The sequence below is a fragment of the Trachemys scripta genome, chromosome 10 (assembly GCF_013100865.1).
Source record: "Trachemys scripta elegans isolate TJP31775 chromosome 10, CAS_Tse_1.0, whole genome shotgun sequence".
NCBI classification, from domain to species: Eukaryota; Metazoa; Chordata; order Testudines; family Emydidae; genus Trachemys; species Trachemys scripta.
Window position 1 is genome coordinate 33829412 of NC_048307.1, and position 21944 is coordinate 33851355.

Genomic DNA, 21944 nt, shown 5'->3' on the forward strand with positions numbered 1-21944 from the left:
GACAATGCGCTGGGCTCGGGGGCTGGGGTGTACCACCGCTGCACCCCTGTACCCCACCAAGGAAAATGGAGGGCTGGGAGGCACCTTCTGTTGGCCACAACGGCGGTGGTGAGCGCTAAGGCTCACCCACGGGAGCACCAGGTCTGAGGGGAGAAAGCACAGTCGGCTGCAGCGGCTCAGGGACTCCCTGCCCAGGGTGCTCAGCACGTGATCTAAGCCACACTGGCTACCTGCGATGGGCTTGGCCCTCCCAGTGACAGCAGCCGCAGCCCATGAGCTTGGCCATAAAGCCAGCCAGGTGACGGGCAAGTGGGAGTTGGCCACAGGCCAGCATCGACCGGGAGCTGCAGCACCAGCCGGCCAAGAGGCAGGTGTGAGAATCCGTCCCCCCACAGCCCCGGAGAAAGCCAGCCGAGGAGGAGGCTTTGTCTGCCACGCTGCCTTTCAGGGACTATAGATTTGCTACCTCCATTTGTTTTGTTAAAGTACTGTTTTTTATTAAAACTCGCGACGCCGTTTCAGAAGCCCCCTCCCCACCGCTGCGTTGCTGGCATTTGTCCTCTTCCAGTGGGCACCCACTGAGTCCCCACTCCCAGGTTCCTGTGCCGTACAAAGCACAGCCCCGGCCCTGATCTGGCACTTGGGCTTGTTGGCAAGGCAGTGTCCCTCGCGGTGCCAGGCCCTCCAAGAAGGGCTGGACAGCTGTGGGCCTTGGCTCGGGGTAGCTCAGCTCTCTGGCTCCAGCTCTGCTCTCTCCCCCCAAGAGAACATTCTCCCACCGCCCAGGCAGGTCACATACCGGGCGACATCACACGCTCTCTGCTAGACACCGCCTAGGTGAGCTAAAGGCTCACACTGCTGGTGAAATATTGTGCAGAGTGAATGTAATGCTGGGGAAGGATACCAGCCTGGCAGCCCTAGAGCCTGGAGGTGTCCAGACTGGGTACCCTACAAGAAGCAGGGCAAGTATCTCCGTGTACCGCCCGCCCGAGCTGCACTAAATGCCAGGGTCAGAGGGAAATCAGCAATAGTGCCTGGGATGTGAGTCTGAGTTGAAACCAAGGGGACAATGCCCACCTGCAACAGCAGCCTGTGCCCCAAGCCCAGCCTGGGGTAGAGGGGAGGCTCTGGAGGCGTGGCAGTGGGGTTACAGTGGCAGCTCCAGTGGGGCTGGGCCCGGGTGTGGGCTGGAAGTGCCACACAGGCCGGGCACCCTTGGGTTCCTGATTTCTCGGGGTGCAGCTGAACCGCAGTGCTGAGCTCCAGGCCTGTTCCATCCCTGCTCTCTGCCAAGGCTACCCACCAGCGACTCCTGCCCACCCTCCGGACAGGCAGCCCTCAAGGCCAGGGTGTGGTGCCCCCCTTGGGGAGGCTTGTGCTTTGAACGTCTGCCCGATGGGAAACAGAACAAGTGAGACTCCGCCTTCAGATCTGAACTGAAGAACAATCCCAGGCCAGGCCCCTGCACTGGATCGACAGGTGCCAGCGAACCAGGGGCAGCCGGGGCGACAGAGAAGGCACTTGGTGTACGTTGTGCCGCGGTCATTCCAGCCTCCGGCTCTTGCTCCCCGCAGCCTGAAAGAAGACCCCGATTCAGCAGCATGAGGCACGTGCAAGCGCTCCGGGGTAGACTTGTGGAGGTGTTCAAGGCACCTGCTGCCCTGGGTGTCAGACCCCTAAAACCCCGTGCGTTGTGAGCAGGGCTGGCCTGAAGGAGGCGCTGCAGGCTGTGCCCTTGCTTGGGAGCTGTGCTCAGTCGGGCTGAAGAGATTGTGTTGACAGAACAGGAAGGGTTGGCGGCTATGAAAGGCCAGGCTGGGAGGCCCAGACCCCACAGTGGCACCCCCAGCTCCCCACGGCCCTCTCCTTCCCCAGCCTTGCAGCCCCTGGGTGGCTCTGTCCCTGCCCACGGTGGTTACCACCACCATGCCATTGGCTGGGGCCCAAGCACAACATGAATGTCAGCCAACCGGCGAGCAGCTCTGCCCGAGGGTGGGTGGTTTGAGGTGCCCGGAGGAGCCTGCTGGTCCCACGGGCCGAGGGTATAAACTCCTGGCCAAAGCCGCGGGCAGCATGGCCAGCCCCGGCCTGGCAGCACAGCGGAGCGTCCGTAGCCCTGCCAGATCCCACATGGAGAGGAGGGTGCAGCCTGGCAAAGCTGGCAGGATCTGGCTCACTCAGTCCGTTAGACCTTAGGTAACAAGGCAGAGCCCGGCACAGAGCTGGCTTCCCGGGCTCTTTGGGAAAGGGCCGGGGCTGGGCCTAAGCCCCTCCAGGGAGATCGGGGCTGGATTGGGGAGCGGCGAAGCCCTGAGGTGTGGGCACAGTCCAGCGAAAAGCAAGGCCTCAGCGTGGGGGCTGCGAAGGCCAGGCAGGGAGCCAGCATCATTGGCACGGAGGAGATTGCGGTCCCAGGAGACAGGAGTCGCCCTTCCAGGGCTAGTCCTACAAAGAAAGAGATGGAGTGAGCGGGAGCCTGGGCAGGGCGCCTGGCACACGGGTGTGATCGCTGGGTACGCTGCCCTCTCCAGGTTCCCCCACAACAGGGGCAGGGCTACTGGCACAGGGGTGTGATCACTGGGAACGCTGCCCTCTCCGGGTTCCCCCATGTCCCGGGCAGGGTTACTGGCACAGGGGTGTGATCCCGGGCACGCTGCCCTCTCCGTATCCCCCCACATCCCGGGCAGGGCGCCTGGCACACGGGCATGATCACCGGGCACGCTGCCCTCTCCGGATCCCCCCACATCCCGGGCAGGGCGCTTGGCACACGGATGTGATTGCCGGGCACACTGCCCTCTCCGGATCCCCCCACATCCTGGGCAGGGCTCCTGGCACAGAGGTGTGATTGCTCTCTGCCTCCTCCAGAGCCCCACAAGTCCTTCTGGGTACAGAGGGCCATGAGGGTTTCTCCTCAGGGAACCATCCATAGCTCCCGCCGCCCAGCTTCCCCCGTGAGGGTGGGGAGCAGGAGGTGGGGGTCCAGGCAGCACCGTGGCCCCAGCTCTCCTCCCCTCACGACCAGCGAACCAAGTGACTGGTTCCTGCCCCCCACCCCCGGGGGAGCACGTCACAACACCCCCCCCGTCACCCCTGCAGCAGGCCCCCCGGCCCTACCCATTCCGCTTCATCCACCCCTTCGAAGGATTCCTGCGGCAGGGGGTCGTCCCGGTTACCCAACTTGGCCACCATTGCGCTCAGCAGCTGCAGGGAGAAGGGCAGAGCGTCGGTGCCGTCCCACAATGGGACCCAGGGGTCCTTCCCAGCTCTCGCTGCCCCCACGGTGTCTGCTACTGGTGGCCGGGTGGGGGAATACGGGCTCGGCAGCCCTGCTCCCCTGCGCCGGGCATGGAATGGAGACTAACTGTCCAGTGGGCACTGGTGTGCCAGATACTCCCCCTCCCCCAGGAGCGCTGGTGGGTCAGTGCCTGGCAGGAGGCTCCATGGGGCTGGTGGGTGGGGTCAGTGCCAGGCAGGGAGGGGGCTCTGTGGGACTCATGGGCAGGGTTAGCACCAGGCAGGGAGGGGGTTCTGTAGGGCTCGTGGGTGGGGTCAGTGCCTGGCATGGACAATGGAGGGACCCAGCAGGGTCAGTGGTCCCCAGCACTGGGCCAGGTCCAGCCTGCAGCTGTGGGGGCAGGGTGGCCTGGCTGGGCAGTGCTGGCTGGGGCGGGCAAGCCGAGGCAAGAAGAGGCACACGGGTCCCTGGGGCAGCCCACCTCCTCCTTCTTCTGCTCATCAGACTTCTCCTCCAGGTAGACCGAGGCTGGGACATACTTCCGGGTCGGCACATCCTGTGGGGCCGCGCTCACTGGCACAGACGGGTCCAGAGGAGAGAGCAGCATTAGCACCCATCTCCTCACCCCCTGCCCCACCCGGCACCGCCCAGCCCTGAACTCACCGGCCTTCACAAAGGGCCACCAGAGAACTGCTCTGCATGGCCTCCTCCAGTCCCCGAGAGAGACGCCAGCCTGGGGTGCAGCCTGCCCACCCAGAGCCTGGCAAGGACCCCCGGACTCCTCACCTGTCCGCCCTGAGCCCAGCAAGCGTTTGCCAGTCTGATCAGCCTCAGCTGGGGCTGTGGGTCCTTCTCCCAGTGCCACATAGCCAGGGACGCCTCCTTTCCTGAGCGCCCTCACTCCACCCCACAACGCTGGTGCGTGTGGGGAAGAGGAAGGTGCATGGGACCCACTCTGCACCACCCGGGGGCCAGCCCCCACCTGTGCTGTACCTGGCGCTCTGGGGCCCTCCCCCGCATGGCCCTGCCCTCGCCCACCTGGCGTCATGTCCCGGGGCTGCAGGCTGATGGTGCGGTGCTGCCCATCAGTTCCTGCGCGCCAGGCCGCGGCACGGAGGGCCGGCTCCCAGCATACTGCGGTGGCTGGGTAGATGTCGTCCTGGAAATAGTCCTTCTGCACGGGGGAGGAAGGCCGGGATTAGGGGCTGTGCAGGGCAAAGGAGCTCAGCCTGCCCAGCCCCGTAGGGAAGGGGGAGGCAGCACGCCAGGGCTCGCTCCTCGTGCAGCCCAGGAAGTCCAATGCCACCCACCTTGACTCGGGGGACCCTGAAGGCAACCGGCTCGATGGAGCTCTGCCTCAAGCGCAGAGCCCTGGCAAACTCCACCTCTCGCACATCGCATTCCGTCTTGGGCAGGAACACGAAGCCCTGGGAAAGCAGAGAGGGAGATGTCAGAGTCCCCCCTGGCCTGGCAGCTCCACCCCCTAGGGGCCTGGCCCCCGTGAACCTCACTTCCCGGGCCCTGGGGACACCGCCAAGTCCTGCTCTCCTGCTCAGTGGGGGGGCAGGGATGGCAGCGGAGTGATGGGCCCGCAGGAGGCCATGTTCAGGCAGCGCTACCAGCTCCCTGGCACTGCCTACTCAGGGCACAGGATTTGTGCAGGTCCCATGGCCCTCTGCAGAGTTACAAGGCAAAGCCAGAGAGGGAAGGCCTGAACCACCAATAAGATGCAGCCACTTCTGGTGTGGAACCTGGCAGCTGATTAACAGCACAGGACAACAGCATACAAATGAAGAAACCTGACAGTCGTTTGGCACTGCAGTGGGGCTGAATGGAGGCAGAACATCCTCACCCCAATTGGAACAGGAGCCCAGTCTGGCATCCTGACCCCTGCAAAAATTGCCATGGGGTGGCATACAAAGGATGGTGCTGCCCCCTGGCCCCACCTTCTCCTCCCGCTTCTGCCCCTCCCCGGCATTCTCTATAGCACCATGTGCCACAGGGCTCCTGGTGCAATCTGGGCTGGGCTGTGAAGACCAGGTGCCCAAAGCCCACGAGAAAGGCCCTACTCCCATGGGAACGGTCTGTCGGCTGCCTATGTGGGCAACATTCACCATGCCAGACCCTGGGGCCCAGCACGAGGAAGGGCAGTTCAGGGGTTCAGCACCCCCTTCTCTCCCTCCCTGTACCACACCCCACACTGTGGAGAGCCAAGCCTCCGCGCGCACCTCTAACCTGGTGCCCACCCATGGACACCCATGCCCAGGGAGGGATGTGGTGCTCCTGCCCACACCCGGCCAGCTGCCAGCCTGGACTTTGGGGGGGAGGCTGGGGGCACTGCCAAGGGGGCTTCGCCTGCACACACGGGTGGGAAGCTCCACCTATCTCTGGAGTGGATTCCTCCTGCACACGTAGCACGGGTTTACACCAGTGTCCCTGCACATGCCCCACGGCACCACGAGGCCCTCTAGCGGCCGTGGCGGGGAATTGCTACACTATAACGCCCCTGCACACTGGAGATAGTGACTCCCCTGGACGGCCACTAGAGGGCAGCTTTGCACCTGCTATACAAGGGAGTGGAGTGGCGAGTTCCGGGCTGCAGAAGGACTGGCAGGGAAAAGGAGGAGGTGGATCTGTCTGGGGATGTGGCCCGGTCTCCCGGGGAAGGGCTTACACATCCCGTCCCTGGGACACTGAGCCCTGGGCTGGTCAAGACCTGGGGAAGGCATGATCGGGGAAAGCCCTGCACGGGGACCCATGGGACGCAGCGGGCTCTGCCGTCGCTAGGTCCCGGCTTTGCCCACTCTGCCGTGCTCTGATGCAGCGATGTGGCCTGGACCAGGACTGTGCCCCTGGTGTGACAGAACCACCCATGGCCTGGGGCCGTTCGAGCCAGGACAGCTGGCATGGTTCACCTCACGTCTCCTTGCTCAAGCGGTGGATGCAGAAATTGCCCCCCATGCACAGACCAGGACTGAGTCAGGGAGCAGAGGCGTTGGGGTCTCTGCCCTCGTCAGCTGTTGGGAGATCCGGCTGTCCCAACACAGTCAGCCGGACAGCTGCCCCATCCACCCAGCCTCGCAGAAACCTGCCACCAGCCAGGGAGGGCAGCAGCAAAAGCAGGCGCTGCCAGACCGCCCCCAGGCCTGGCTCGACTGGGGGAGGCCAGGGCACACGCTGCACAGGCAGAGCCTGACTGGGGGTGGCTGGAGCCCCGCCTTTGTGAGCGGGCAGATGGCCTGGCACCGCAGAGGTGACCCTGCTTCCTCTCTGCCCAGGGCCCTCTCCCCGCCAGCCCTGGTACCTTGTGAGGGTCGCTGGAGGCGAAGCTGTTGCACTCCAGGAAGAAGGGTGCCTCGGAGACCAGCTCGTAGACAAAGACTCTCGTGTCACCCTAAACGCCAAGGGCAAGGAAAGTCGCGTGAGGGGAGAGCTGGTGACGTACGGGATATGGCCAGGCCAGGTGCCGATGTCGGGGGCAGCTGCCGTGTCCCCCTGGCGTTGTCGTGGAGGTGCGGTGTGTGGCGAGTGAGCTGGGATGCAGCAGCCTCATGGCATCATGGGGAGGGAGGCAATGGTTCCGCGGGGAGGCTCCGTGGCGGGACCCAGAGGAGGAGCAGCCCCCAGCCCTCCAGGGCTGGCTGCACGGAGAGCATGGCCTGAAGCCTGGCCGCCGTGGGACGGAGCCAGTGGGGCTGTCCGGGCCAACAGCCTCCCAACGGGGGGGCCAGGCAGGGAACTGCTCCCCCGCGCAGGGAGACTCCGCTCCATCATCCTGGGCCCAGCCCTCTGGAGACCCCCACCCCAAACAGAGCATGGTCACTGATGCCCCAGAGGCCGGGCACGGGGGCACTCCCCGCTGGGCTGCCGGGCACTGCCTCTCTCAGGCTCGCACACATGTGCCAGGGGCCTGTGCGACAGGCAGAGCACAGATGCTGCTCAGCCCTTTCTCTAATGCCACAGGCTCTTCAACTGCTGGTTGGCCTGGGGCAGCCCCGCTTGTATTCCTGGCACAGTCTGAGGCCTGGCAGCTCGGCCGGGACCTGCCACCCGCAGCGACAATGGAGAGACAAGGATGGGGCCTGTCGGTCTGAGCCCTGGGAACGCCCCAATCGTGCTCCTGGCTCCACCGGGACTTCGCTCTGCAACTCACTTCCAGGTTGGCTCCGATGCCCAGCCCCTGGCAGGGCTGGTGAGGAGCTGGCAGACACCCTGTCTGTGTGAACTGGCTGAGCCGCCCCTCCCCCAGACACTCACCTTGCCCGTGAGGAAGACCACACTGGTGTCTGGGTCGTAGAAGGGGATGAGGGTGGAGGGAGCCGTGTCGATGCTCACCACCGCCAGGGGCCCGGCTGCCAGGGACGCTGCGTCAGACAGATACAGCTGGCGCTCGCTGCGGCTGCGTGGAGAACATGGCGCGGATCAGTGGGGCCCGACACCGGTTCACCACACAGCTGCCCTCACCCTCCTGCGGGAAGATGCTGCTCCCTTGGCGATCCCATTCCTGGGGCACTGCCATGCAGGAGGCCAAATGGCGCAGAGGCCGGCTCGGCTCAGGCTGTGGCTGCCTCCCAGTCAGGATGTGCACCGGGCTGAGCAGGGGAGCTGGGACACAGGAATTCGCAGGCCGGGCAGCAGGGAGATGGATGAAGTGCCAGGGTGTTGACCTGGTGTCTAGATAAAGGCCAGGTGCAGAGCAGGGCAGATGGAGCTGGCTTCAGGGCCCAGGCCTGGCTCCCAGCGGGGAGATCTGCAGAATGGCAGCTGACTTTGCCTCCTGGACCCCTCGCTCGAGCTACCTCTCACGAGGCCTCCTGCTGCGCTAGCAGAGCTGCTCTCCACCCCGCCTGGCGCAGCTGCAGGCTCCTGCCTGGTCCCCAGGGACCCCCTGGGGCTTCCTCCACAAAGCGACCCCAGTGTCCCAGGGAGTGCGTGGCCCCCTTGGGAAGGCAGCCCCGTGGGGCAGCAGGGCCAGAATGCAGCAGCAGTTTAGGACAGGAAGTGAAGCCCTGCTTTGCCCACCAGCAACCCCCGGCCCCAGTCCCAAGCAGAGCAGTTATCCAAGCTGGGACGCTGCAGCATGGCCAGCCACACAACCCAGCCAGGAGGTGACTGACCCCCCGGATGCTCCCTCTGGGGAGGGCGTGGGTTCCACGCTGCTCCGGGCACTGGCATGAAGCTGGCATCCCTCGCTCCTGAGTTTTGCCTTGCGGAGCAGGCGGCACAGCCTGGCTGAGGGTACAGCCCTGCTGGGACCAGCGATCAGTGCAATTCGGAGCCACAGCCTGCATGTGGGGTCAGCTGCAGAGGTGGCTGCACTGCCAGGACCCTGGCAATGGAAGTTATCGCAGGGCGGTGACCTGCGCAGGTGACTGATGGCCTGGGGATGCAGCACCAGCCCTTACCTGTCGAAGCCAGACACCAGCAGGTAGCGGCCACCACAGACCCAGACCAGCCGCGCACCTCGCCCGCCCTCGGGGCCGGGGCCTTCCTGTGGGGAGGAGAGAACCATGACTCCCCAGCACACGCCCCCCATGCTCCCCGTACAGCTGCCTCCACCCCGGAGAAAGGGGAAAAGGCTGCGCAGGGCAGATTCGGGGCGGGACAGGGAGGCAGGAGCGGGAGCACGTGACTGGCTGGGCACAGCAGAGCACACTGCTCCCATGCTGCCCCCTCCCCCTGCTGCCAGCCAAGCACCCCCACAGGGACCCCTGTGCCCCACAGCTCCCTCCTGGTCCCCCCACAGCCCCATGCCTGCCTCTATCATGTCCTCCCCTCCACCCTCCCAGGAGGAAGTAACTGACCCCTCACCTGCTCGGGCTCCAGGGACTGGCGCGGCACATAGACCCGCAATCTGCCATCCTTGCTGACTGTGGCCAGCTTCCGGCCATCCGGACTCCAAGCCAGGCTGAAGATCTGAAAGACACCCGCTGCCTGCGTCACGCATGTCCTGGCCCAGGGCACCAGCCGCGTGGTGCTCATCGAGCATGGTAAGCAGGGAAGGGCTGGCAGCGATGGGGCGGGCAGGGTGGGGCCCCCCAATCCAAGCTGTGACCTTGAGGAGCTGGCTTGGGAGAGGCTGGCAGCTCACACTGGAAGGGTTAAAGCAGAGTGGGGCAGCATGGACCGTGGCAGTGGAGGGACCTCTGCAGGCAAGGGGAGAATCAGCAGGGGGCCTGCTGGCTGAATCAATCTATGTGTGCTGGAGAAGGGGGCCCAGCCCCACACCGGGACAGCCACAGGTCCACTGCGGCTGCCTCTGCCAGGCCTCGCTCCCACGCTGAACCCGTGCCAGTTTAAATCAGTTCAGCTATCAGTCTCCCCCCACAGAGATGCTCAGATTTCCGATTGGCACTTGTAGCCCACGCCCAGTGTGTCCCACGCAGCCTGGCACCGGCACGGGGACGTGGCTCTGGGCACACCAGGCTGGCCTGCGCTCCTGAACCACACCAGCTGGGAATGGGAATCCTGAGGGCACACAGGGTGGGATCCAGACGTCAGCCCCACAGACAGGCCCCCCAGAGACAGGGGCTCCCTTAGCTCAGGTCCCAGTCCCCCGCATGCCCACAGGCAAACAGACACACCCGGCAGGTGCTGATTCCCACCCCCTGCCAACGCAGTCCCATCTGTTCAAGCCCTGCTGGGGAGCGCGGGGATCGGCCGTGGGCAGGGCCCTCCCAGCACCGCCGCCATGAGGCTCAGTGGTTCAGCTGAGACATTGGCTGGCATGGCTGCAAGCTGGCAAAGGCCAGTTAGGATGCAGTGCTTCTGTTCTGAACGTGCTATGCCGGGACTCAGAGTGTGGGGGCATGGGGCGTAGACACTAACAGCACTGCTTCGTAGTACAGCTCCTGGGCTCTCCGCTCACACCCTGCCTTCATCCGCATTGACCCTGGGACAGTGACTGGAGCTTATGCCCCTGCAGCCAGAGCTCTGCCCGGTGCTGCCCTGGGCATGTGCCAGCAGCCGGGCCGTGCAGGCGCTGCAGCCCGGAGAGTCAGGCTGGTCTGGGAGTGGGCCGGTGGCGAGCTCATCTGGAAGGATCTGGCTGGAGGGAGCTACCCCCCTGCGTGCGTCTTTGGGCTGATCCCTGGCACACGGAGGTCTGACACGCCCCAGCTGCCAGACACAAGCTGTCCCTGTGTTCTTGGCCAAGCTTGCCTGGCTTGGTGTCCCAAGGGAGCATTCTGGGACTGACCATCTCTTGGGAGGGGTTTAGCATTCTGAAGGTGCAGCCTACAGCGGGCTGTGGGGGATTCTCATCTCCCCGGCTATGGCCGGCTGCAGATGTTTATGCATTTTAAAAAGCCCTGTGTATTTCACCGGCAGCGACAGCCACGCTCCATGTCACTGACTTCATCCTCCCTTCCTGCATGGGGCTGTTGCAGAGTGGGGGAGCTGCAGGCCTTGCCTGCCCATGGTGACTCCTTTTCCTTGCCCCTTGGCACATCAGGGGATCCACCAGCACCAGCCTCCCCCCGCCTTCCCCACACAGATCCCCACGCCAGGCACTGCTCTGCCCAGCTCCCTAGGACGGGCGCATGGCTTTGCCCTGGCCTCGCTTGCCCCCTACCTGGTCTCGGTGCCCCCTCAGGCACAGCTCCTCCCTGCCTGCCTGCAGGTCCCAGATCCGCACGCTCATGTCGTAGGAGGAGGAAGCCAGTATGTCTGCAGCCAGGGGGTGGAATTTGAGGGAGTAGATCTTCTCCGTGTGACCTTGGGGAAGAGAGAGGGGAGATCTCCGTGGCCTGGCGCGGACAAGGGAGCCAGGGCGCGACAGGAGCTGATGTGCCCTGACGCTCTGTTCAGAGCCCCCAAGCGCATGGCATGTGAAGCCCAGAGCAAGGAGCCGGCGAGCCCGGTCTATTGAAACCAGACTTGGTTAGAGGGACAGAGCGGTGATAGCGCCAGCGCCCCGTCTGCACCCCACCTGGCGCCAAGGGAGCCATCCAGTTGGCATATCCTGGGGCCCTGTTTCTCCAGCAGTGCCACACTCCTGTCCCCTCCAGATGGTTTGCTCTGCAGGCCCCAGCTTAGAGACGGACTCATCGGCTTAAGGGAAAGCTTCGCTCCAGCACAGCATGACTGCGGGGCAGGCCAGGTAAACCCAGCCAACAGGCCGGGCACTCGGAGCCTCTCCCTGGCTGCTAGCAGCGCAGACGCCCTCACAGCCCTTACCTCTGAGCACGGCCTCAGGCTCCAGCAGCGTCTCCTGCAGCCCTCCGGGGGGTATTCGCCACAGGCGGATCTTGGCATCGTCGCCCGCTGAACACCCGAGGTTGCCGAACAGAGACAAAGAATGAGCCGGGTGCTAATGGGTGCTGGGCACCAGTGCCTGGGAGGCCCCAGGAGCAGGCAGGCACTAACAGCCTCTGCCCCTGGGGATGCTGGGGCCTTGGGCAGGCGAAGATCAGGGATGCGAGCAGTCCTCTGGAAAGGACAAAGGGCCGAGGCAGCAGGACAACCTGAAATGTGCCCACACCCCGAGTGGCCGCCCCGAACACGTTTTAAAAACTGCTAAAACTTCATTTTCAACCACTCCTAAAAACCTCCCGCTCCCATTTCCCAGAGATTGCTTGGCCTGTTTTAATCACCCACTGAAATCCACAGGGGAAGGGATCCGGCCGAGGAGCCCCAAGGCAATGGCAACAATATTTGGGAAACAAGCACATTCTGCACTTGTCGGTTCTCCTGGAGTCAGTGGCATCAGCCTCGTTCCACAGGTGGGGAAACTGAGGCACGGAGCCCTGTTCTACAGCAGTGACTGGCCTGTGGCTACCCAGCAAGTCAACAGCAAAGCTGGGGCTAGAACCCAACCCGCCCAATGGGTCCTGATACAACCACTAGACCACACTGCTCATGCAGTGATTACCAAAAGATCAGGAACTCACTAGCCTATGAGAGGAGATCCAGCAGTATGGAGGAGGAGGGGAACCAGATCCCAGGGCTGGGAATCAAGAGATTCTACTCCTGGCTCTGCCACCTGGCTCACCTTGGGTGAGGGAATAGAAACTGTGCCTCGGTTTCCCCATCTGTAAAATGGGATTACACAGATTCCCTTTGTGGGTGAGGCGGGGGAAGGGCTTGGGGGCGTACTGAAGGTCTACAAAGCACGTTGGAGATCTGTGGAGGAAAGCACCAGAGAAGGGCAGCGAAGAGGGACTGCTGATCTTTACAGTGTGTCCTGGGATGGGGAGAGCATAGGACAGCCCTGGACATGGGTCTGGAATGAGGAGAGTTCTCGCAGGCCAGCAGCACAGCCCCACCCCCTGCAGTGGGGAGCCGGATGTTAGGGGAGTACAGAGAGTTCACACACCGACTGCGAGGCGCTGCAGGTCGAAGGGGTCCCAGCAGAAGTCTGCGACCGGCGTCCCATTCTCGATGGTGGGCACGGATGTGTCGGGGAGCCGGCCCGGCTTGGAGAGCTGCAGCAGAGTCCCGCAATCAATGCAGCGCCGCAGCTCGGTTACCTTCACCCCATCCCCAGGCGTGCCCCGGCGGAGAGGATGGTGCCTCACTTCCCCTCCCCCTGTCTCAGCACCACCCTCCCCTGGCCAGGCGTGATAAGCTGGCTCACAGAGGGGATTACAGACCCGCTATTGCTACCACCTAGGGGAGCAGCCCTTCAGTGCAGGCTGGTGGGGCTGAGGGTTTTGACACCAGAGTTCTCACCCCACATGTGTGATCTCCTCAGGGACATGTGCCTGCAGCACACTGAGCTGTCAGAGCGGGGCTGGCTGGGGGGAGCCAGGCCCCACACCCAGGAGTCCAGCCCCACTGGGTCCCCTGTGTGATACCGCAGTACCGGGGGCTGGGCCAGCCAGGGAATGGAGTCTCAGCAGCACTTCCAGCCGCTCCTCTTGGGCAGCGGGCACCAGCCACAGCAGAGCAGACCAGGGCTCTTTCAGCCCTGGGGGGGCGGGGTGGAGGCATGCTGGCAGGGAAGCTTGCCCTCCCAGGGCCCATGCCGTGGCATGTCCCAGCAGCGCCCAGCCCCGCTGCACACCTACCTCCAGCACGGCGATCTGCCCGCCTGCTGACAGCAGCGGGACGGCGACGCGCAGCCGGTTGGCGCAGACGCCATCGCTCTCTCCCGGTGTGGTAAGGTTCAGCCCCTTGAGGTTGGTGATGTGGGTGCCGCGGGGCAGCACCGTACCCAGGGTGTGACGGAACTTGGAGCTGGGCCCTGGGGGGGACAAGGGCAGGAGTGAGGGATTTGCCCCCAACCAGGACAAGGCCTCACAGACCATCCCCAGCTCTGGCTGTCCGCCTGGGCCGAGGAAGAGCCGGGCGCCAGCTGCCGCTCCTCTCTCTGTCCATCTTCCAGGAGACAGCAGAGTGCCCTGGGCATGGCAGCTGCCTCGCACCCGGCTCCAAGCTCCACCCGCCTAGCCAATCGCCCGCCCGCCCCCTGAGTGGCTGCTCGCACTTACCCAGAATGCTCTGCAGGGACTTCTGACTGGGACTGGGGCTGGTGGTGGAGAGAGATGGGGCTGAGCTGGAGGGAGAGCTCAGGGAGCTGGGGGGAGACGAGAGGCCGCTGCCCTCCTGGGGGAAGAATAGACCCCACAGGGAGTCAGGGGATTAAACAGCCCGGCCAAAGCCCCTGCCTTCCACCCAACACAGCCAGGCAGGGAACCAGACAGTGGTCAGGTGCCAACCCATGGGGGATGGGAGCTGCAGTTCCTGGGAGTCATCAGGGGATGGGGGGTAGCTGGGAGAATCTGATGCTGGGGTAGAATAGCCAGAGGTTGCTGATTGGATTGGAGAGTGTTGGCAGAGCTGGGGGCAGGGCTGGCAGAGTCAGGGGCAGGTCAGGATTGGAAGGCATTGGCAGAGATGGGGGGGCAAGGCTGGCAGAGATGGGGGCCAGGTTGGGATTGGAAGGTGTTGGCAGAGCTGGGAGGCAGGTTGGGATTGGAGGGTGTTGGCAGATGTGGGGGGCAGGACTGGCAGAGTTGGGGGCAGAAGGACTGGCAGAGCTGAGGGGCAGGTTGGTATTGGAAGGCATTGGCAGAAGTGAAGGGCAGGGCTGGCAGAGGTGGTGGGCAGGTCGGGATTGGAAGGCATTGGCAGAGGTGGGGGGCAAGGCTGGCAGAGCTGGGGGGCTGCTGGTTGGGATCAAAGGGGCAGTGTGTGGGGTTATAGCGCTCAGACACTGACAGGGGTGTGGGATCAAGGCCTGCCCCCACCCTCCACAAGCCTTTCACCCCACACGACACTAATACCCCCCCCAACCCTTTCCGTGGCCGTTTGTCACAGTCCTGGCCCCGCCCTTACTCCTGTGCCACCCTGCACACCCCCACCCAGGTTCTGGGGTGACTGCCCCATACGCCCTAGGCCAGGTGTGCCCCATGCCCCAATGCACGCTGGCAGCTTGGCAGCGCCCCAGCGATGTGTCAGTGTGTGGGACCCCGAGGCAGCCCCTGCCCTGTGGGCTGGCAGCTCCAGCCAGGCCTGGCACTCACGCTCCTGTCCACGTCCCCAGAGCGGGCGGCGGGCTGCTGGGCGGCGGGTGGTGCAGGCTCCTCACACCGGGCAGGGGGACACAGGCAGGAGGTGAAGGTCTCCCGGGGCCTGCGGGCAGGGTTCAGGCTCATCTTCTCCACCTGACGGGCAGCAGCAGAGGGTCACTGCCCAGCACTGTGGCTGCCACCCCAACCCCTCATCACCCCCAGGGGACTCTCTGAAGCCTGCAGAGGGCGGCGCTCCCTGGAATGGTCACCCCGGCGGGGCAGAACCCCCAGCCTGCTCTACATGGGGGGGTTCCCAGAGCTGCCACCCTCAGCTAAGCGATGATGGGAATGGACAAGGCGCTGGCTCCAAAACGCCACGTCACGGAGACCTGCCCTGGCGGTGACCAGCCTCATCAGCGAATGCCACGGTAGCACTGGGTAGCACAGTAGCCTCACACCACAGCCACCAACGGGGGTGGGGGGGCTCACACCAATGGCACCAATGGGGGGCCTCACCCCAAGCACCAACGGGGGGCCCCTTGTACACTGGTACCAATGGGGGGGCCTCACACCACTGGCACCATCAGAGGGGGCTCACACCCTTGGCACCAATGGGGGGGGGCTTTTACCAGTGGCACCAACGGGGGGGCTCACACCCTTGGCACCAACAGAGGAGGCCTCGCACCACCAGCACCAACCGGGGGACTTATACCACTGGCACCAATGGGAGGGCCTCACGCAACCAGCACCAATGTGGGGGCTTATACCACCAGCACCAATGGGGGGGCTCGCACCCTTGGCACCATTAGAGGGGAAGGACACCCCGGCACCAATGTGGGTAGCAATGGAGAGAAGCTGTAGAAGGCCCTCTCCTTAAGCACCCCAGGTCTCCGAAGGCCAAGTCAGCAGCTGGGTCGGTACCTGTTTGTTGTCTCCTGCCCACCAGCCCTGCGCTGACACCGCAGGGACGGGCCCAGTGGAGTCCGGGAACAGATCTTCGTGGAACTCCTGCAAGGACTGGAAGAGACACAGGCTGTAAGTAGCATTGAACGACCATATGCCAGGGAAGGGCTGGCATGATCCCGCCCCCTGGCAGGACCATCGCTGTGAGCATGTACCTCACTGGGGAGTGGGGGTGCAGGCTAAGACTCAATCCTGCTCTTCAGTAGCCAGGGCAGCTGGCCGCACCTGCCCCCTGGAGTTCGTGTGGGACCTGCTGAGCCATGTGCTCCTGGGAGCGAAGGGACAGAGCACGGCTCAGAACCAGGCTCAGAACGGTTAACATTATCCTTCGGACTCAGGCTGGCCCGGTGGCACGGGGCTGCCAGATATCCATGCCCAGGGCCGCCCTGGCTCCCCCCGCGCCGGCTCACCTTGCGGGGCACCGTGTAGCTGATGGGAACAATGAAGCTGTCCGTCAGCTGCAGGACTCTGAGCACCTCGCAGGACATGACGTCCAGCGCCCGCTTTGGCACCAGGGCGGCACCCTTGGCCTTGCCCTCTGTCAGACACTGGGTCACTAGCGGGAAATGGAGACACGGTGTGAGCAGGGCTGCGCTGCCCAACACCTGGAGAGGCCGGGCAGCCTGTGGGACTATCAGCGGGTATTTACTGGCGTCAGAGCCATTTGGGGTGAGGACATGGACCCCAGCCCTGCCAGACCCCAGTCAGGCACAGGCCTTCCCATTACGTACCCGCTCCAGCCCTGCTGAATTTGGCCCTTGGGCACTGCGGCTAGTCATGCTCTCAAACCCAGCACAGCCTTGTAGGCTTGTCGCTCACTTGACATCCGTGCCCAGCGCAGTTACAGACCAAGCTCCCCGATCAGCCATCCCGGGGCACGGGCGGGAGCCCTCTCTGCACTAGGTTGCAAGGCCTTGTTTCAATTGCCAAAGCCTCAGGCAGGGCAGTGCTCAGCACGTAGGCCAATCTACCTTGCCCTGTGGGCACTACCCCTGCCAGCCACCACCCCACGCTGGCCTTTCAAGCATTCATAACTGCTTTTCCTGTGGCTCGGCCAGTGGCACAAGGAGGAGCCAGCATCACTGGACCAGCCCACGCCATGTGCACCACGGGAAGCCCCGGACATGCTGACCCAACGAAACCAGGCAGCAGGTGTGGGGGCAATCAGGGTGCCTCAGGGCCAGTTTAGCACACAGGCGGCCGGGGCCAACTCTTGAGTCGTCCCAGAGTTTTCCCCGTCCCAGGCCAACCCCCTGGGGCCCCTCATACTGCGGCTAGGTGATCCCCTTGCCGCTAGCTGGCGCGATTCACTGCGCTGCCATATGTGGCCCCTGACACCCAGGGACCTGCAGGCTGTCCCCTCGCCTGGGGTCCAATTCTCTTAGGACCCTGTATCCAGGGCAGCCCCTCCAGGGATCGAGGTCCCCTGCTCCCCCAGTGTGACACTGTGTGCCCTGCAGGCTGCACAGCCGCTCCGTTAGCAGGCCTCCTCCCACCCCAAGCTAGCCCCACAAACAAGGGCTCGGCTGTGTCGCCCGGCCATTCCCAGCGCACACCACACAGGTGGTCCCACTGAGCAGCCCCCTGCCTGTGGCGCTCACGGTGACCGACTGAATGCATCGGCCAGGCATACTGTGGTGGTGTAGCATAGCACTGTGCCCTGTGTCAGGGACTGTCCTGGCATGGGTTGGGCTGCCAGCTGGCCTGGGCTCTTACCCATTCCCTGTCACCAGGCTCAGCCCTTAGACTATACACAGCTCACAGCATCCCGGGATGTCCCGCGGGCACTCACCATTATTGGATTATTGGAGCACTGCTCAGGTGGACTGAGCCCACTGGCTAATATCAGAGGGTCCCTTGGGGGAGGGGAGGGGCAGTCAGGGGGACCCCAATACCCAGGCCTCCCCCCAAAGAAGAGGGCAGCTTCCCATCTGCCATGTCAGCCCTTCCCACGGCCTGAGAACAGCGCCTGGGGCCGGGTACCCCAGGTCCATCGGGCTTGGGAAGGGAAGTGCGGGGCGGCCGCCAGATGGATACTCACCCTGTGTCAGGGCTGGCAGCGAGGGGCACACTTCAAAGCAGTAGAAGAGATTTTCACCCTGAAACAGAGACAAGATGGCAGGGCCAGAATGGCCGCACAGGCCCTGGGCAGGCACAACGGGCTGCCCCCGCCCAGGCTCGGCACCGCTGCAGCCAACTCTCGCCTGGACACACCGGCCGCCATTGGGGCTTCAGAGACAGTGAAATTCTGCTGCCTCCACCCCAGGGATGGAGCAAGACCCCTCGCCTGGGAACACCCCCTAAGAGGACAGGGCAGTGATGCCCCCCAATGCAGTGCACCCAACCTCACCTAAGGGGGAGCAGAGGGGTCTAAAACAAGGGGTCCCTGCTCAGCTGAACCCCACCACGGGAACTAGGGGGAAACCATGCTCCTGGCCCAAATGCTTTGGGGTGAGAGCCCCAGAGCCCCCAAGGACAGCTCTGGCCCCCCCAGTGACAACAGCTGCAGCATGGTCCCTCTGCTCTCCCAGCACTCACCTTTCCAGCCACCACCAAGAGCCCGGTGTCGGGATCCAAGAGTGGGATCGCTGCCCTGAAAGACAAAGGGGCCTGGTGAGCGGAACTGCTCGGAGCCAGGCCTATGGATCAGCCACGCCGCTGCCGAAACTCACAGAGGGGCCCCAGCCCCGCACACACTGACAGTGCCAGCTAGCAGGTCGCCATGGGCAATGCCAGCAGAACCCTGGGCTTCTCAATTGGTCTGTGGGACGGCTCCTCAGTAGGGAGCGGCTCTGGGGCATATTTCCCAGCAGGGTGCAGCACCAGTGCAGCATCCCGGTTTTTCAGTTTGGTTCTGACTCCCCTGTTTTTCCCTCAGGCCCAGGCCAGCCGAGTGACCACCCACAGGTGCAGGGACATGGCCAGACGCTAGCCCTCCCCACAGGGGGCTTTCCCTGAGGGAGCCGGGGGCAGCCTGTGGGGTTCAGGAGCTGAGGGCCGGGCTGACAGCCTTTGCCCGAGTTGGAAATGGACAAAAATGCACTGAAGCCGAAAAGCTTTGAGCGAGCTCCTTATATGGAGATTGAGCTGCCGGACACAGCAGCCGGTTGCAGCCGGGGGCGCTGAGTGCGCCTGAGAGATGCGGGAAAGGAAAGGGAGAGGCAGATAAAGCTCTTCAAAGGGCCTCAGCACTCCAGCCTGCTCAGTGACCAGCTCCCAGTGACCATTCCAGCGAGGCCCAGTCCCAGCCCGGTGCCTGGACCGTCCCAACGGGGCCCAGTCCCAGCCCGGTACCCAGACAGTCCCAGCAGGGCTGTGTCACTGCCGGCACCCGGACCGTCCCAGTGGGGCTGAGTACCACCCGGCACCCGGACCGTCCTGGTGGGGCTGAGTACTAGCCCGGCGCCTGGACCGTCCCAGTGGGGCCCAGTCACAGCTCAGCACCCGGACCGTCCCAGTGGGGCCCAGTTAAAGCTCGGCGCCCGGGCTGTCCCCACAGGGACCAGAAGTTACTGAAAGAATGCTCCCCATGCTGCCCTGCAGCCCAGCGCTCCTCCAGCCTTGGGCTCTGCCAATGCCCCTGATTCCTAACCCTAACCCTAACCCTGCCCCTCACTGCTAGTCCAGCCCCAGGTCCTACCCACATCCACAGCTGTGCCGATGCCCCTCAGTTGCCAGGGTGGCGTGCAGCAGATTAAGACTGGTGCTATGGCCGATATAGCAGCTGGTGTTAAAAGTGCAGCAACCACTTTTTTCCTCGGCGGCAAGATTTCTTTGAAAACATTTACGCGCCAGGCCAAAACCAGCCGGCTGCATTTCCCAGGATGCTGGTATCAGTGCTGCCATGACATCGCCCCCTGCAGGGCTTGGGGGAAGGAGCTGGGTGTGTGCCAGAGTCCCCATAACTAAGAATCACAGAGTAACAGACTCCACGGGCCTGAGGGGTGCCAGGCTGTGCCCTGCCCGGCTGCCCTGGCCTGCCTATTCCTGAAGCTGTGGTGAGAGGCCAACTTCCCCATCTCAGCCTCGTGCCCTGAGCAATGTGCAGCACCATCCTGGGGGCACCACCCCACCCCAGCAGTTATCAGATGCTGCCAAGAAGGAGGAATGGTAATTGCCCCCATCTGCGCTGGCATCACCGGTCAGCCAGTCCCCACAAACACCAGATCTCTGAGGGCAATGCTGGCGCTCGCCCTGCCAGCGTTCCCAGCAGTCTATTACCCAGGGCGCTGGCACTCCAATCCCACCATCTCACAGACTTCAGCAGGCTGTGCCACAGCAGCTCCCCCACCATGTCCAGCACCTCACAGGGAGCTTCCGGAGACATGCCCTGCATGTCACCACTCGCTGCAAGGCACAGCTTGGGCATTGCCCCAGAAAGCCCCTCTCTCTGCTCCAGCCTGGGTGCCCACTCTTCATACACCCTCTGGCAGCTACGGGCATGTTACCCAGCCGCCCACTGGCATAACAATGGCAGAAACAGCATATGGGCGCCAAGGGCCCTTGGTGCCGGATGCCAGATGCCCTCCCTGCCCCCTGGTCAGGCTGCGGTGGAGCCACATTGGCATTTGTCTGGGTTGGAGGGATTTCAGGGTCAATCCCCTCCCGCCGTGTGACTGCTTCTCTTCCTCCTGTCTGCCATGCCTGCTCGGGAGTGACCCCCCATACTCTAGAGCTGCTCTGGCCCCTCTCCACCCCTCACAGAGCTCCAGCTGCAGGGGCTGGGCAGAGTGGGGCTTTGCCTGCTCCAGAGTCCTGGGGAGCCCCAGATGGCATGATGCTCACCCAGGCGAGACTCTGGCTCCCAAGGAGAGCAGCTGGTCCCTTTTGGTGGACGAGGGCGCAATCTCCCCTCCTACACCCCCTGTGGTGGCAGACCCACCTGCAGAGACCCCCAGCTGGAGGAGAGCCCCATCACTCTGTGGGGCTCAGACTGAAGACAGGGAGGGAGGGTGGCGTGGCCTCCCCCCCGCCAGCCTGGGCCCACCTCCTAGGACAAGTGTGACGTTATTGACATGAACTGTAACCACATAGATCATTGTTGCAACCACTGTTATATATTTGCAGCAAATATTATACAAAGGTTATAGAGTAAGGTGTCTATGAGAAGGTTATGATTTTCTGGTTATGATTATGCTATCTGTATGCATGTATCATGTGACTATAAACTCCATCTTGTTGCTGTGATTTTGCACAGGAGAACAAAGGGGTTTCCGGCCACAAGAGAAAGAATATAAAAGGCCCTGGAAACCCCTCCATTTTGTCTTCAATCCTGCTTCTTACCTCTAGAGGAACTTTGCTACAAACTGAAGCTCTGAACAAAGGACCGAATGACCCATCCAAGCTGTGGATGTACTTCAGAGACTTGATTTGAACCTGCAGTTTATTCCATCACTGCTACAAGCCTGAACCAAGAACGTTGCCATTACTGTATGTAATTAATTCCATTTAGCCAGTTTTAGCTCTCATCTATATTTCTTTCTTTTTATGAATAAACCTTTAGATTTTAGATTCTAAAGGATTGGCAACAGTGTGATTTGTGGGTAAGATCTGACTGGGTATATTGACCTGGGTCTGGGACTTGGCCCTTTGGGATCGGGAGAATCTTTTTGTCTTTTACTGGGGTATTGGTTTTCATAACCATTCACCCCCATAAGGAGCAGTGCTGGTAGTGATACTGGAAAACTGGAGTGTCTGAGGGAATTGCTTGTATGACTTCTGGTTAGTCAGTGGGGTAAAACCAAAGTCCTCTCTGTTTGGCTGGTTTGGTGTGCAAAGGACCCCCAGCCTTGGGCTGTGACTGCCCTGCTCTAAGCAATTTGTCCTGAATTGATACTCTCAGTCATGTCCTGCCAGAAGCCACATTGTTACAGTGGCGTAGTCGGGCTTGGATAAACATTACCACAGGTTAATTGGGTTTTTGGTTCAGAACTACACGCTTGTCAAAATTTAAATTTGATATTGGAGAGTTTAAGGATTAAAAATCAGTTACAATGAGTGATCCATGATCAAGATCCTAACGGAAAAAGCCTGGAAGAATTGTGCTTACAGAGAGGGTTGTATTTTAAACTAAAGGACCCAGAGCAGGAACTGAAAAATCTGTTAATTACCGGTGATAAGGAAGCAGACCCAACAAAAATGCTTGCAGTGAGAAACCAGAGCAGCTAGAACATGAACAAAAGCAAAAAGTAGATGATATGGAAGGATAAGTTACTGAAAGAGAACACCTGTGTTTTGAACAGGAACAAAAAATGGCATACATTCGATTGCAGGAACTAGAAGCTAAGGCA

The 21944-nt window shown here is 62.6% G+C and overlaps 1 protein-coding gene across 1 annotated transcript; it reads right to left on the bottom strand.

The window, feature by feature from the left end:
- Positions 1-1510: 1510 nt before the first annotated feature.
- Positions 1511-18674, bottom strand: LOC117884376 (coronin-7-like). Its single transcript, XM_034784733.1, has 19 exons — positions 18193-18674; positions 17696-17753; positions 16065-16210; positions 15613-15708; positions 14704-14844; positions 13669-13783; positions 13246-13421; positions 12552-12660; positions 11414-11500; positions 10809-10951; positions 9047-9151; positions 8641-8726; positions 7493-7634; positions 6540-6629; positions 4546-4662; positions 4274-4409; positions 3717-3808; positions 3115-3201; positions 1511-2445 (listed from the first exon to the last, which is right to left on the bottom strand). Exons 3-19 carry the CDS (start codon positions 16140-16142, stop codon positions 2440-2442), a joined length of 1806 nt encoding a protein of 601 aa, XP_034640624.1. The 5' UTR covers positions 16143-16210; positions 17696-17753; positions 18193-18674; the 3' UTR covers positions 1511-2439.
- Between the last annotated feature and the right edge of the window lie 3270 nt (positions 18675-21944).

Coding starts and splice junctions, on each gene's coding strand:
- LOC117884376 (XM_034784733.1), bottom strand. CDS start 16,142: ATGTCCTGCGAGGTGCTCAGAGTCCTGCAGCTGACGGACAGCTTCATT. Junction 13,784..14,703: donor CTGGGGACGTGGACAGGAGC/GTGAGTGCCAGG, acceptor TTCTTCCCCCAG/GAGGGCAGCGGCCTCTCGTC. Junction 3,809..4,273: donor GCCCCGGGACATGACGCCAG/GTGGGCGAGGGC, acceptor CGTCTGTGCCAG/TGAGCGCGGCCCCACAGGAT.